This window comes from Stegastes partitus, unplaced genomic scaffold, assembly GCF_000690725.1.
Source record: "Stegastes partitus isolate 25-593 unplaced genomic scaffold, Stegastes_partitus-1.0.2 Scaffold415, whole genome shotgun sequence".
Taxonomy (NCBI): domain Eukaryota; kingdom Metazoa; phylum Chordata; class Actinopteri; family Pomacentridae; genus Stegastes; species Stegastes partitus.
The window spans coordinates 92,885-105,803 of record NW_007578146.1 but is presented as its reverse complement, the minus strand read 5'-3'; the positions used below and the strand labels follow the sequence as shown (position 1 = coordinate 105,803).

General features: G+C 41.7%; 1 protein-coding gene across 6 annotated transcripts in view; it reads right to left on the bottom strand.

Moving 5' to 3' along the window:
- kif1ab (kinesin family member 1Ab) overlaps positions 1-10,986 on the bottom strand; it is a 28,627-nt gene extending 17,641 nt beyond the window's left edge. For 3 of the 6 annotated variants that reach the window (XM_008285760.1, XM_008285762.1, XM_008285761.1), the window contains exons 1-19: positions 10,501-10,986; positions 9,167-9,334; positions 6,391-6,464; positions 6,079-6,258; positions 5,845-5,913; positions 5,392-5,570; positions 5,202-5,313; positions 4,827-4,904; positions 4,649-4,714; positions 4,550-4,567; positions 4,363-4,441; positions 4,200-4,278; positions 3,704-3,846; positions 2,197-2,396; positions 1,891-1,970; positions 593-668; positions 426-505; positions 232-338; positions 33-116 (exon numbers count right to left, since the gene is read on the bottom strand). In XM_008285760.1, the coding sequence (XP_008283982.1) occupies positions 33-116; positions 232-338; positions 426-505; positions 593-668; positions 1,891-1,970; positions 2,197-2,396; positions 3,704-3,846; positions 4,200-4,278; positions 4,363-4,441; positions 4,550-4,567; positions 4,649-4,714; positions 4,827-4,904; positions 5,202-5,313; positions 5,392-5,570; positions 5,845-5,913; positions 6,079-6,258; positions 6,391-6,464; positions 9,167-9,272 (1,810 nt within the window). In that variant the 5' untranslated portion in view covers positions 9,273-9,334; positions 10,501-10,986. Of the gene's footprint in view, positions 1-32; positions 117-231; positions 339-425; positions 506-592; positions 669-1,890; positions 1,971-2,196; positions 2,397-3,489; positions 3,529-3,703; positions 3,847-4,199; positions 4,279-4,362; positions 4,442-4,549; positions 4,568-4,648; positions 4,715-4,826; positions 4,905-5,201; positions 5,314-5,391; positions 5,571-5,844; positions 5,914-6,078; positions 6,259-6,390; positions 6,465-9,166; positions 9,335-10,500 lie in introns of all 6 variants that reach the window. The other 3 variants (XM_008285764.1, XM_008285765.1, XM_008285763.1) reach the window with 2 other exon arrangements.
- Between the last annotated feature and the right edge of the window lie 1,933 nt (positions 10,987-12,919).

Genomic DNA, 12,919 nt, shown 5'->3' with positions numbered 1-12,919 from the left:
GTTTTACGCCTTTTTTTTTTCCTTCTACTTACCAGATCGCAGAACAATCGGAGACGTCACTCTCTTCCCGTTCACGTAAGTCTCTGCTCCCTCACATGGCTCAAGGATGACACATCCTGTTAGAGAGAAAACACACATCATGATATCTCTACAACAGTAAACACATGCTGGTTTTCACTTTCAGTATCTATCCACACACTGTCACTTTACATGTTCATCTGCATCCTTTACCTTCTCCCTGAGGGCCGGTGGTGCTGCTGAACGTGCAGTGTTCATCTCTGATAAAATGGCCGCTGAGAACAATGTCTTGGCGAGTCTTGGCATTTTCACGGCCCACCCTGCAGGAAAGATAAGGTAATCGAAATTACGCAAATTCAAAGAAACGCTCCAGCATCTGGGCGGATTAAAAATGCGAGAAACTTTACTTTGTGGTGCCGTCTTTGATGTAATAGAGCAGACACTCGGACATCAGGGGGTCCTCGTTGAGGTTCACCAGATGAGGCGTCTGGAAGGGAAATCATCTTTTAGTGTTTGCAAGTGGCTTTCTGAAAGGTGTTTTACATGTTTGATGCAGCTAGGAGAAGCATGTGACCTTTTTGGGGGAGAAGACGCCCACAGTGCCTCCATCTTCTCTCATAGCAACGCCCATCTCAGCCAGCAGGGCCTCCCTACAGACAGCAGGCACACAGTCAGAGACGTTTCTCAAACAGCAGTGAGGCTACAGCTGTTATAAGACTGGTGTGTTCTATGAAATGTGTTTTATAAGGTTGTCTAGTCTTGTTTTAATGCTGTTCAGCAGGTAAAATGTTAACAATCATCAGTGTGTTAATAAGCCACATTTGCCACAAGCACAACTGAGGTATTTCTCTACTTATAAACCAAAGCACCAAACATTATTACAATTCTTCCTAAATGAGACATGAGTATGTACGTCAGTTTTCATGGCTCTGAACATTTATGTCAACCTCACAGCGGCGCTACAGGAAGCCCGAGGATCAATAAAGTCATCAGTATTTATCGTGAAAATCCATCCGTCTGAACTGAACCAGTGGACAGACCGGCTGATAAGTGGATTGTTATGTCAATTGACAGTGCGACGCTGGCAAAAAATATAGTGTTCTGCTACCTTCAAATCAGTCCAGCAGTGTAGAATATCCTTTAAAATTTAATATTCAATCAAAAATTATATGAATCACTTAAACCTTCTAGACACCAAAACCCACTGGCAGGTTTAAAAAGCATGTTATCTCTTCCAAAAAATCCTTAAAATTACACAATCTATAGGATTAAGAAACTCTATGAATGGAAAGAATCATCTGATTTTTAATTTTCTGACCGTCCTTGATGTGATGGTATTTGACTGAAATCAGTGTATGTCTTATTTCAAAAAAATTCATCATAAATAAGCAGTTTGCACAAACCGGAATCTGTACACAAAAAAAAAAATTCAAGAACTTTTTTAGCAAAAAGAATTAAAAATCTACCTAGTATAATACCTATAATATGTCTACAGAGTCACTTTTCATTAATTTTTTTCCCCAGCAACACTTGTTGGCACTTGAGGGGGAAAAGTGCATGTTGATTTTCAATTTTTGTGAAATAAATAATCATAAATTCAACTATTTTTTAAATCTATGGTTTGGCTTTTTCCACAGAGGTGCAGGACTTTATATTACAGTGAAGATGAGCCTCAGTGAGTAAAAATTTGGGTTCAAAAGGGTTAAATGCAGGCAGATCACCACGAAAATTATCAAAAGGTTAAATTTGCTGCAAATGTCAGCTGAAACATTAAGAGAAGAATAACAGCATGAGAATGAATAAGAGCTGAGGAGAGGTCTCACATCTGAACAACAACCAGAACATGAAACAGCATAAACATCTTGGACAAACCTCTCCATTCGGATCGCCTCGGTACGACGGAGCTTCTCCTCCCATGTCTCGTTGAGCTCTGCGATGATTTTCTCAGTTTCCTGTTTGTGACAGAAGTTACGAAAGACGTCTAAAAACAGCCCAAAGTGAATCAGAATATTACATTTGCTCATTCTCTTATTAATAAGGAGCCCTTTCACCGCACTTTTATGGTTTCCTGTCTGCTTTTTTTTTTTATTCCCACTCACCTTATTTCTTTCTTTTTGCACAAATCTAACCTCCAATTTCATTACAGACAACATTTCTCATCTCTTCGTCCTCCCCTACCTTGAGCCTTTCGATTGCCTCTTCGCTGGCCGGGCTGAAAATGCGGTCGTGGAGGTTGCTGATGGAGCCGGCTCGGCTGGACAGGGCGGAGAGCGAGGGCGAGGGGCTCATTCCCGTCATGGCGTTTGTCACTGTGGAGAGATCACCCCTTTGATTGACAGCCTGGCGATTATTCACAAAGTTCTTGTAATCGCACAGATCTGCCAGAGAGAGAGGCGTCGCGTGGAAGAGAGCAAGGAAGGAAGGAAAGAAGGAAGGAAGGAGGGATGGTGGGACAGAAGGTAGGAGCAGACGCGAGGTGTTTAAGGAGAGACATCAAGGATTGAGAGGAACACGCAGGGATCACGGATTAAAAAGGAAAGAAAACAGGGAAACAACAGGGAGGAGTACAAAACAAAACAAAACAAAAAAAAAGAAGAGAAAGCTCAAATAACAGATCAAAGCAGCAGAGGTCCTTTTGCTAACCAAAGCCATCGCAGACAGAAAAGAGCAACTCAAACTGATGGAGCACAAAATGTCAAATAGACTGAAAGCTAAAGACCAGAAGTTGTTTTGTTTTCTACTAAACTACACATCAACACAATCAACAAGCTCGCAGGCAATGTCATGAGAAAGTAAAGAAAAGAAAATACTGATACATCACTACAGTGCATGTCGACCAAATACGGTGTTTTTTCTGTGAAGCGTGTACCGATGTGTTCAAACGGCAGGGCTCCTGGCAGTGCAGCCCTCGAAGCACCTGACTCATAGCTTCAATTACTCCACACACAGAGAACCAGGATGCAAAGGAAGCAATCTAAAATGGCGTCCTCCCAGTCAGTCCTCTCTACCATGGTGACTAATCTCGTACAAAAAAAAAACAAATGGATCAAACAGCATGCTTTAAGCCAAACCCTTCTCTGGCTGTTTCTGCTCTCCTTTTAACTACAATATATAATGGAGAGCAGAAACAAAGAGTCACTGTGTGGTCACAGTGTCGAGCTTTTCATTCAAAGCCGTCTATAAAAGTGTTCTCCTCTCAAAAAAAAAGAAGAAAAAACAGAGCGAAACATGTATTACCATGGAGATCTGAACAAATGGAAAGAGAAAAAGGAGGCCATTTTGCAGAATTCCTGAGTGACAAATTAATCTGTGTCTGCTTTGGATGCTTTTTGTCGAACCAATGCGTTGTCTGGGTTCACATTTAGTCTCTTGGGATTGTTAGTTTGGTCTCTGGTGTGGTGGAGGAGGAAGGCCGGCTCGGGATTCATTTCTATTAGTTGCAAAGCGCAGGCTTGCTAGAATTATACACACATTTCAAACCGGTGATGACGGGGCCGGTGCAGCGATACGCTGATAGGACAGAGGAGAGAAGAGACTGTGTGTGAGAGACACCCACGTTAATCCTCTGTCTTCATGTGCAGAGAGAGAAAACCTGCACCAAAGCTCTATCTGCCGCTTTTCTGAGCGTGTCTCTATATGTGTATTTTCTAAGCGTAACAGCTGATTTTCCCGGTGCGACACTCACTCTCTATGATGTCTCCCAGGCCCTGCGCGTACAGCAGGTCTTTGAGACGAGCCACCTCCTCTTTCAGCTCGCGCACCAGCCGGTTGTTGGGGTCCTCATTGATCACAGCGTTGCAGCGGATCTGTTTGGCGCGATCAGCATAGCTGGAGGGAGCGAGGGCATCGAGGTCAGAAAGACAACACACCATTCATCATCGTTCCTCATCCTGTGCATACTGAATTACACTAACCAGAATGATAATAAGGTCCACTGGAGGAGAAAACACTACAGAAATTAAGCTTTGGTGTACAAAAAGGTCAGCGCACATTTGGTGCACTAATGATGCAACACTCCTGAAAAACACCAGGTCCAGTTTCAAATGCAAATTTATGCAGGAAACTAATCCAAAATGCAATCATCTACTGAGCAGAGGGTGCAGAGTGTGGCATGATTATTAAACTACATTTCTGTCTGATTTAATGATCTTAAAAAGGAGATTTCATGACATTTTCCTCACCGGAGGGTACTGAGAGTTTCATCATAGTTAATATCTGCAGGGCTGAGGGCGGCCACCATGGCCGTGCGAGAGTTTCCTCCTAAACCACAGAAAGACAGACGATGGATTATTGAGAACAGAATTATTTTTTTTTTTCAAGTTCTGTACGTGTGTGGTTGCGTACCTAAGTTCTCTCTTAGTAGCCAAGTCAGAACTGAATCTCTGTAGGGAATAAAACTCTCCACCTTCTTCTTTTTCTTGTTCTGTGCACAAAAGAGTCTCAATTTATTTGCTACTCACCCAAAAAAAACCACTGTGTATATAAATTGCTGTAAATTTGTGATTAGCACGTATATAGTGGTAGCACTAACCTTGTTTGGGGCTGAGTCCTACGAGGTAAAAGAAAAAACCAATGTTAGTGATTTGAACAAACCACATAGCACGTGTAAATCTAAATGTAAAACTCATACCAGTTCAGCCAGAGCAGAGATAACTTTCCCCAGCGTGGTCAGAGATTTGTTGATGTTTGCTCCTTCCTGCAAATGCAAACAAATTAAAATCCATGATTTAGACTTTAAGCACTGCTATCAAACATTTATGATAAAAAAAAATGTTCCCCCTCTGGATGCACAAATATTGTTGAATCACCTTCAGCCTGGTTCCTTTGGCTCCGGTCGAGTCGGCTCTCTCGCTGCCAGCCAAGTCCACCAGACTGATCTTGCTGACCTGCGGTGATCATATGAAATGTTTTTTAAACTGCTATGAAAAAGCATAAACACGCACCACAGCTAGCACAAAGAAACCACACCAGGAGGAGATCTGACAGCAAAACCGTTAATCAATCAATACAGCAGCACATTCATCAGATAGCGGCGCCACACACGGCAACGCTATCGGGTCGTAAAAGATCATAAAAGCATTTGAGCCTCACAGCAAACCTGATTATTGATCCGTTTGTCTGCACAGAGTAAATATTCTAGGTGTCTATAAAGCCTAACAATGAGTCGGGTTTAGCGTCAGAACCTTTTCTGACGTGTTGTCCGTCTCCATGTCGTGTTTCTTCTGCGTGAAGATGATGTTGAAGACGGCGTGTGAGCGGCTGCTGGTCTCGTTCATGTTGGTGGCGGCCACGGTCCTGAAAGAGCAAAACGCAGTCAAGCGGCTGATCGGTTCATCTTTCTGTTCAGTAAACCAGCTGTCTCACTGCTGCTACCTGGCCTTGTTTCCAGAATCCATCAGGTCCTGGATGTCGTTGTAGGAGGTGACGGCTAGTTTGGACAGGTCTTCGACGTAGGGTCCCATCAGCGGGTGCTCTCTGACGCGCAGGTTGCCTTTGTTTTTGGGGTTGAGCAGGTCACGCACACGCTCACAGTAGATCTCCATGTAACTCACCTGTGGGCAGAGGAAGCAGCAGTTATAAAGAGAGTTTTATGGAGGTGTTTATCTGTTATCATTAGTGCTCCTGAAGCAATAAAAGATTAAAAATTAATGAGCTCGTGTCTGACTCGCTGATAAAATGATTACAGCAGGAGCTAATTACAGTAGAGTTGCCCTGCTGTAAAAAATGTGTGGTTTTGTCTAATTTATCTGTTATTTAACTCAGCAAAGTCTGCCAAATGTGAAAACAGCATCTACAAAAAGTACGTTGGAGTTTGCCACCACTCACCTCTACAGAGTAAGACATGCTGTTGTCATTATTGCTGTCGTTGATCTTGGTGAAAAGGTCCTCGCACAGCTGGGAAACAAAGCAGCGAGTGTCATTTTTACAGCTCCCAAGACAAAACCGCATCGATTAAATAGCTGCACTGAAGTCAAATCTAAGTGAATTCTTAACAATAACATATCAACTATTTGCTCCGTCAGTGGAAATATTAACAAGGAGTTGTTGTTTGATTGTTACCAGAGGAATGATTCCCTGCTGGTCCTTCTCCTGTCGGCCCATCATGGTGTAGCTTTTGCCCGCTCCCGTCTGGCCGTATGCAAATATACACACATTGTAGCCTTCGAAGGCGTGAAGCAGCATCTCCTCACCGATGTCCTTGTACACCTGCATCTGGGACGCATAGTTGATGTCCTCAGGCTGCAGAGAGCAGAGAGGGAATAAAAAAAAAAGACTGCATGAAACTCTAACACGGGGCACTGAAGGCGAAAAAAAGTTAGATCACTGGTGATTTGTTTAAGAGCAAAAATACTTAGAAGCTGTAAGACTCACCGTGGTATGTGACCAATAAGAAAAGTCAAAGTTGAAGCTTTTGTTCTCTTTCGGCTGTTTGGGGTTCAGGATTGCTGAAACAGAAACAGATCAGTTAAAGCTGAGTCACTGCAACAACGTGCATGTTCTTTTATTTTAATCGTCGATCTGTGAAGACATGTAAATTCATCACAACTATGAATCTCTTCCCTACAGGCTCTTCTTGCACCTTTACTGAGCTTCTATAATTACGCTTGAGTTAAATGTTGAGTGTAATAATGCTCCCTAATGATGCTTTTTGGGGTTTTTTTCATGATCATGTCAGTCAATTTGTCTTATGTCTTGTCGTTATGATTATTTATGCGCCTATTTAACAGAGAATTTAACCACTAATCCAGTCCAACCTCGAAGCTCTGCTTTAAAGCTCGATGTATTCATGACTTCTTATCGCCACCTCTACAGTATGATTTGTTGGGACTGTATTTAAAGCTCATTCACCCCCATAAACTGTGACAACTTAACACCCGACTGGTTAAAAGGCACTCACTTTGAAATAATTTCATGCTGACCAGAGAGGATTTACAGCTCCGATCAATAGCAGCTGTTCTAAATGCACCTCTTGTCCTTTTCTTTTAAAGAGGGGAGGGGTATGTATAGTATGCTGGTTTGGCTGAAAGCTGAATCCACTCTATCACCCCCTGTGGACAAGTTCAATACAGCAGCAGCAGCAGCCCGTTAAAACGTGCACTCGGCCTGCAAGTGCTCACATTCAAAACCAGTCAAGTTTCAAGAATTGAAGTAATGAAAGTCGGAATCTGCCGGCTTTAATGAGGTCATTAAAAACACCGACAGGCACAACAGGTCGACACAGCTCCTCTTTCTCCTCCACACACACTCGCATCAGCTGATCAGTCTGGACTCGACCAGAACAACGAGGCCTTTTTTCTGGTCCGTGCAGCTCGTATGATGAGGGCTCTGCGACGGTCGCTGCATCCTACACACACTGACGGGCTTCAGGCATGACTGAGGTCTTTTGTTTTCTGCTGCATGCCTCCCCCTGCCCACTGCTCTGTCGCTGCAGGGCCAAAGCTGCCTCCGAGACAAACAAGCGAGGTGAAGCGCTAAACTTAGCTCAATGTAGGTCACGGAAACGCGATCAAAACAGCACCGGAGCGTCACCGCATCGCTATGAAGACACAAAGCCAATTTTTAACCTCAGTGGACTTCACTAAGTTAAATTCATTCATTCAGCTTCATCGTTCTTATCGGCATGTCGTGATTAGCTGGCTGCATGTGAGGCATGTTTTGATGACACCGCCTATTTATGGTTGATTGACTGTAGATTAAAGAACTGACAGCGTAGAAATGTAGCCTGACCTCATTGACCTGTTTACAGTGAAGGGGATAATTAATGGTGTTTGTTAGAGCATGTGTGCAGTCAGTTTAAAAACAAAGAAAGACTATAAAACGGAGATGGGATTGTGTGTTTTTTTTTTAAGTATGTCCAGTATGCATGGTGTAATGTATGCTTATTAAATGTATTATATCTCTTGTTATGTCCTACAGATGTGTATTCACTTTTAAAATCCTTATGTGTAGAATTTTTTAGGGGTTTTGCAGCATCTTTTATCATTTTGATGTTGTTTTGTTTGCTTTAAACCCAACAACCCTTTTAGTTGCCTATAGGCATGTGTCAAAACATACTCTGCTATGAATAATAATTAGTGTCTCACATGTTTTCATCCACGAAAAACCTTAAGATCCTTATTATCGAATCTACTTCTTATCCCACATTTTAAAATTCTGATATTATGAATATGCAACTACTGTCTATTTTTTAACTTTAACTGCTGGAATCAAGTTGTTGCTGCTTCACTGAAAAGTAGATTCTCAGTGTTTAAGTCTGAATAAGTCCTCTGCTATGGGAGCATTCGGTAAGGCAGTAATCCTCATATACTGTTAAATTTCAACATGAAGACGACACAGAAACAACTATCTTTGCTCATAAAATGACAATATGTACAGACCCCTGTGCAAAACAGTTTTTGTGGTCCTTCCAAAGAGTCCATATCACCATTTTTTCATGTCAAAATAGCAAAAAGTGGATTGTTTGCTTGCCACATATCAAATCCTACAGATGTTAGAGGACTCACAAGTTGGTAAAATGTCAACCACACCTGTATTTTCAGTCGTAATTATGAATACACCTGTATGTAGAGAGGCCTACAGGAGCTTTCTGGGGCATCCCTTGTTTGAAAATGTTGCATTTTTTTCCATTTTCAAGGGCCAATAAATAAAACTTTAGCCTTTACTGAAGCTATTCAATCATGAGGATCTGCTGCAGACTAATTTCGTCAGTGTCTTCACCAAATGTCACAGCTTTGGGAGTTTTATGTCCGGAGATGTTGAACTCTTAAAATGGCTTCCAAGTTATCAATCCCAGATCTGAAAACATGTGAAATTCTCTAAATTCAGCCAAAATATTTTACAGAACTTGCAAAAATTGAACAAATTCTGAGCCAGAGCTGCAGCACTGTTACCTGAAATGACACAGACTGACCTAACAGGCACAAAAACGTGAGTGGAGAAGAGTTCTTCACATGAAGGCTTTAACTGAATTAGAAGAAGAATATCTTGATAACAATTTCAGTGAGGAAAGCTTCTGCCTAACAACCGTAGTCCCCAATCCAGTCACAAATCAATGCATGGAGGTGGACGTGTTCTGGGCCACACACTGATTCAACTTTCAACATCTCAAACAACAGTGAACTCCGGTCAACCTGACAAGAACACTCACTCGTGGTGTTTCCTGACATCTGAATGATGCACTTGCTCTCCTTCCCGATCTCCCTGGAGTTGAAGGGTCGGACCCTCACCGCCACCTTCACCGAGGCCCCAGCCATGCTGCAGGTGGGTGTGTGAGCGAGCGAAAGAGCTGGAGATCCGTGTGGCTACAGACGCACACCTGCACAGGTAGATGATGGAAGAAAAAAAATATATGAGAAGGAATAGCAGATATGAAAACCAAGGTGAAGCAACATACACCTCGATATCACACAATATAGCTGAATGCCTGTACATATGTGCATGTGTGGAGTTGATGGCTTGTTTTTCAAATGAACAGTGAGGATAGAAGCTTGTTAGCCACAAACAGCAAAGACAAACAAAACCTCCATTATTAGGTCTTGAATCACAGCCAGTTGGTCTTCAGTCAGACACGCACACGCTGACTAAATGCCTGGGCCATCATTTGGCAAGAAGATCATCAGCATCCCTGCTATTCTCCAGTAAAATGGCTGCTTATTCTCCGGGCAGCATCCCCATCATGGCTCAAGGCCTTGTGATGAAACTGTATCTGCTCACTGCCTCACACCAAAGGAAATCATAAAAACGTCTGGACGGAGCTGAGGCGTTTTTCCTCCTGTGTCTCCCCAATAATTACCTCCTACTGTGTTCTGTTTTAAATCAACAATATTGGCTTTCCTCTATCTCCTCTGTTAATGAACAAATACATCTGAGTGATTGTTAAAGGTGTATTTGCTTGAGGACAGCGCGGCGCACATCCATCTTGTCAGCCTCGGTCGATGAAAAAACACATATCCTGCCTCGCATCTACACAACAAACCATCATTTGCGCACGATTAACGCAGGAAACGGATGGATTCTCTGAACATCTGACAAGACATGTACAGTAAAGGCTGCGATTGTTCACAAGCCATGTAAATATTGCCTCCTCCATCTTGCTCTGCCTGCCGCACCTCAAAGACAGGCCGCGTAAACACACACAGCTCCGACACCAAAACCATCCACCACTGCGTCAGAAAGGAGGTCAGCGCGCATCCCCAGCAGCCTAAATGACATTTGCACCTTTTAGGAGCTCATGCGTTTTGCTGGCTGATTCCGTTTCTTTCAATCCCAATATTTCAGAGACTAATTGTTGACAGCGGCGGAATGAAGCAGCAAACACCCTGACGCAGCGTCTCTTCCATGTACAAAGGCCTCCATCCAAACCACCGACACACTCACACAAACACACACAGGCACGCAGGCACGCAGGCTGTCCTCACCAAGGCGTGACACCAGTCAGAGCCGATGCTGGTGCCGTGAAAAACATGTCAGGAGAAACCTTACCTCAGACTCGACAACCACAGAATCCCCTGCCCATTCAAAGCAGCTCCAGGATCCTCCGGTGCGTCCTTCTGCAATCTCCTCAACAATCTGTGTTATTTTTTTTGGATGGGGGTCTTTCTCTCTGTCTTTGGTTAACCTACAGCATCATTTCCCTTTGCGCATCCATACATGGAGAATCCGCCGGGGGAGCGAGAGAGAGAGAGAGAGAGAGAGAGAGAGGGAGGAGGGAGGGAGTCAGCTTCAGCTTCAGTGGGCTGAGTGCTGAACGCGGCGGTGCGTCAGATAGAGCGGAGTGGAAGACGAGGGAGGAGGGAGGAGCGAGGAGCCGATAAACAGGAGGGATGGGTGCGGGATGCTCCAGCTGCCCCGCCGTCAATCCGTCCGTCCGTCAGTCCGTCGGTCTGAATGTGGCGGAAAATGGCGGCGCAGATGTGCCAGGGATGCTGGGAGGCGGTGATGACGTCAGCACCAGCATCATCAGCAGCATCAGCATCAGCAGCAGCAGCCATGAGGCAGAGCGATGCAGCACCAGCAGCAGGAGGAGGAGGAGGAGGAGAGGATGGAGCTTAGAGACTAATATGGAGAGCTAACAGGAGGAAAGACATAAAGGCAAAAGCTGGACTGATACAATCCAAAATATAAAATAATAAAATTGGAAAGGAAGAAAACACTCACACACTGTAACATTCCAGCACCAAAGCCGATAAAATCCCCATCTTACAGTCATTTTACATAAGCAGAAAACAGTTTGTAGCTTTAATTTTATATGACGTTGTTTGTACTTTTGGGCTTTTTTCTATTAAAGATATTTACAGGTGAAGAAACCGTGAAATTATACCTATAATATAATAACAATACATGTAATCTATAATGTACTGTATAATAGTTTTGGGGTGAAAACTTTATTGTTAACTGTAATTTCAAAATACAAACATTACAGAAACCAATATTGTCGTTAATTCGCTTAACTTTTGAAAAATACTTAGAAATATCATTTACAGTATTAAACTTGACTTTAACAGTTTCAGCTGTTGAATATAGATTAAATATTTGTGACATCACGCTAACGTCTTTCAGTGTAAATTTCAATGTGTCTAAAAAAAATGGAAATTGTATGTTTTTTTTGTTAAATGTGGAAATGGTGTTTAATATTAGACATCCACACTGACAGAATTTTATTGATATTTTCTTGTATTTAAAAAAAATACCAAAAACAAAATACGTAAAATAAAACTGAAAAATTACATTTTTTGAAATTATTATTTTTACTGTATAGTCAGTTAAAAGAACTACAGAACTTGAGCAAAACAAGAGGGAATCTGTTGAGGAGTTTGCCAAAAACTAAAGAAACACATAAATGTCTTACACTATCGGCTAATCTCATGACCCTGTCCGACAGAGGAGGGATGTGTTGACATCTACTGTAAAAAAAAACAACAACAAAAAAAAAAACAATAAAAATCAAGCTGTAAATTTTTGAATAATTTACAATCAATTTAAAGATTTTCCTTGCTCTTTAAAAAATGCAGATAATAACTAGAAAAACTGCTAAAATATATATGTATATTCATTTACCATTTAAACCTTAACAAGAGGCCAAAACAATCATGTCCACAATTAATTTGTGATTCAAAACTGACTTCTCCAAATCTTACCACCACTTACACACTAACTAGACTTTATCAGGTTAAATTGTTTTCTAATTTTAATACACATTTTTATATATTTACTGTATTAATTTATTTTATTTTTTGGTATTCCTCAGGTGACAATCTGTGAGCTTCTATTATTTGCCATTTATGTCATTTAAGGGTGTTTTTATGTTTATTTTTTGTTACATTTACAATGAAGAAATTAGCAAATTAATTTAAAAAAAAACTGGTGTATGCATGTATTTGGGGCACAGATAATAACTGATCTTTAACATTTTTTTTTAATGTACTGTTTTAAAGTATTTTTTGAGGCCTTGCTGTCAGAATTTCACAGTATTTTCATGATTCTTTTACAGGCAAGTCTCAGTTTATGTTTACAGTGTGCTACAAGGAGCTCAATGTAGAATTATGGTGAATTTACACCATATTTTGGCCAAACTCACAACACACAGGGGTTACATTGGGTTAAATTTCCAACATTAAATGTTTCTAGCAGGTATCTGAAGCAGCACTTTGTTTCTGAGATCTGAGGTTAGTCTCTGTTTTTATAGAGTACTGTGTGGCAGAACAACAAATGAGGGAGACAGTGAACATTTGGCAGGTGACTGTTCTCAGTGTTTCAGTAGTTCAACCCATCCTGCTTCATAAAATATAAAATATCACAGGCTGATGCTGTTGTTCTGCAGTTCTGGTGTATACTCTGTCCATGTGCTGTACTGTCATATAATTTCAAAACAAACATTTACTAAATGGGTTCAATTTTTAAA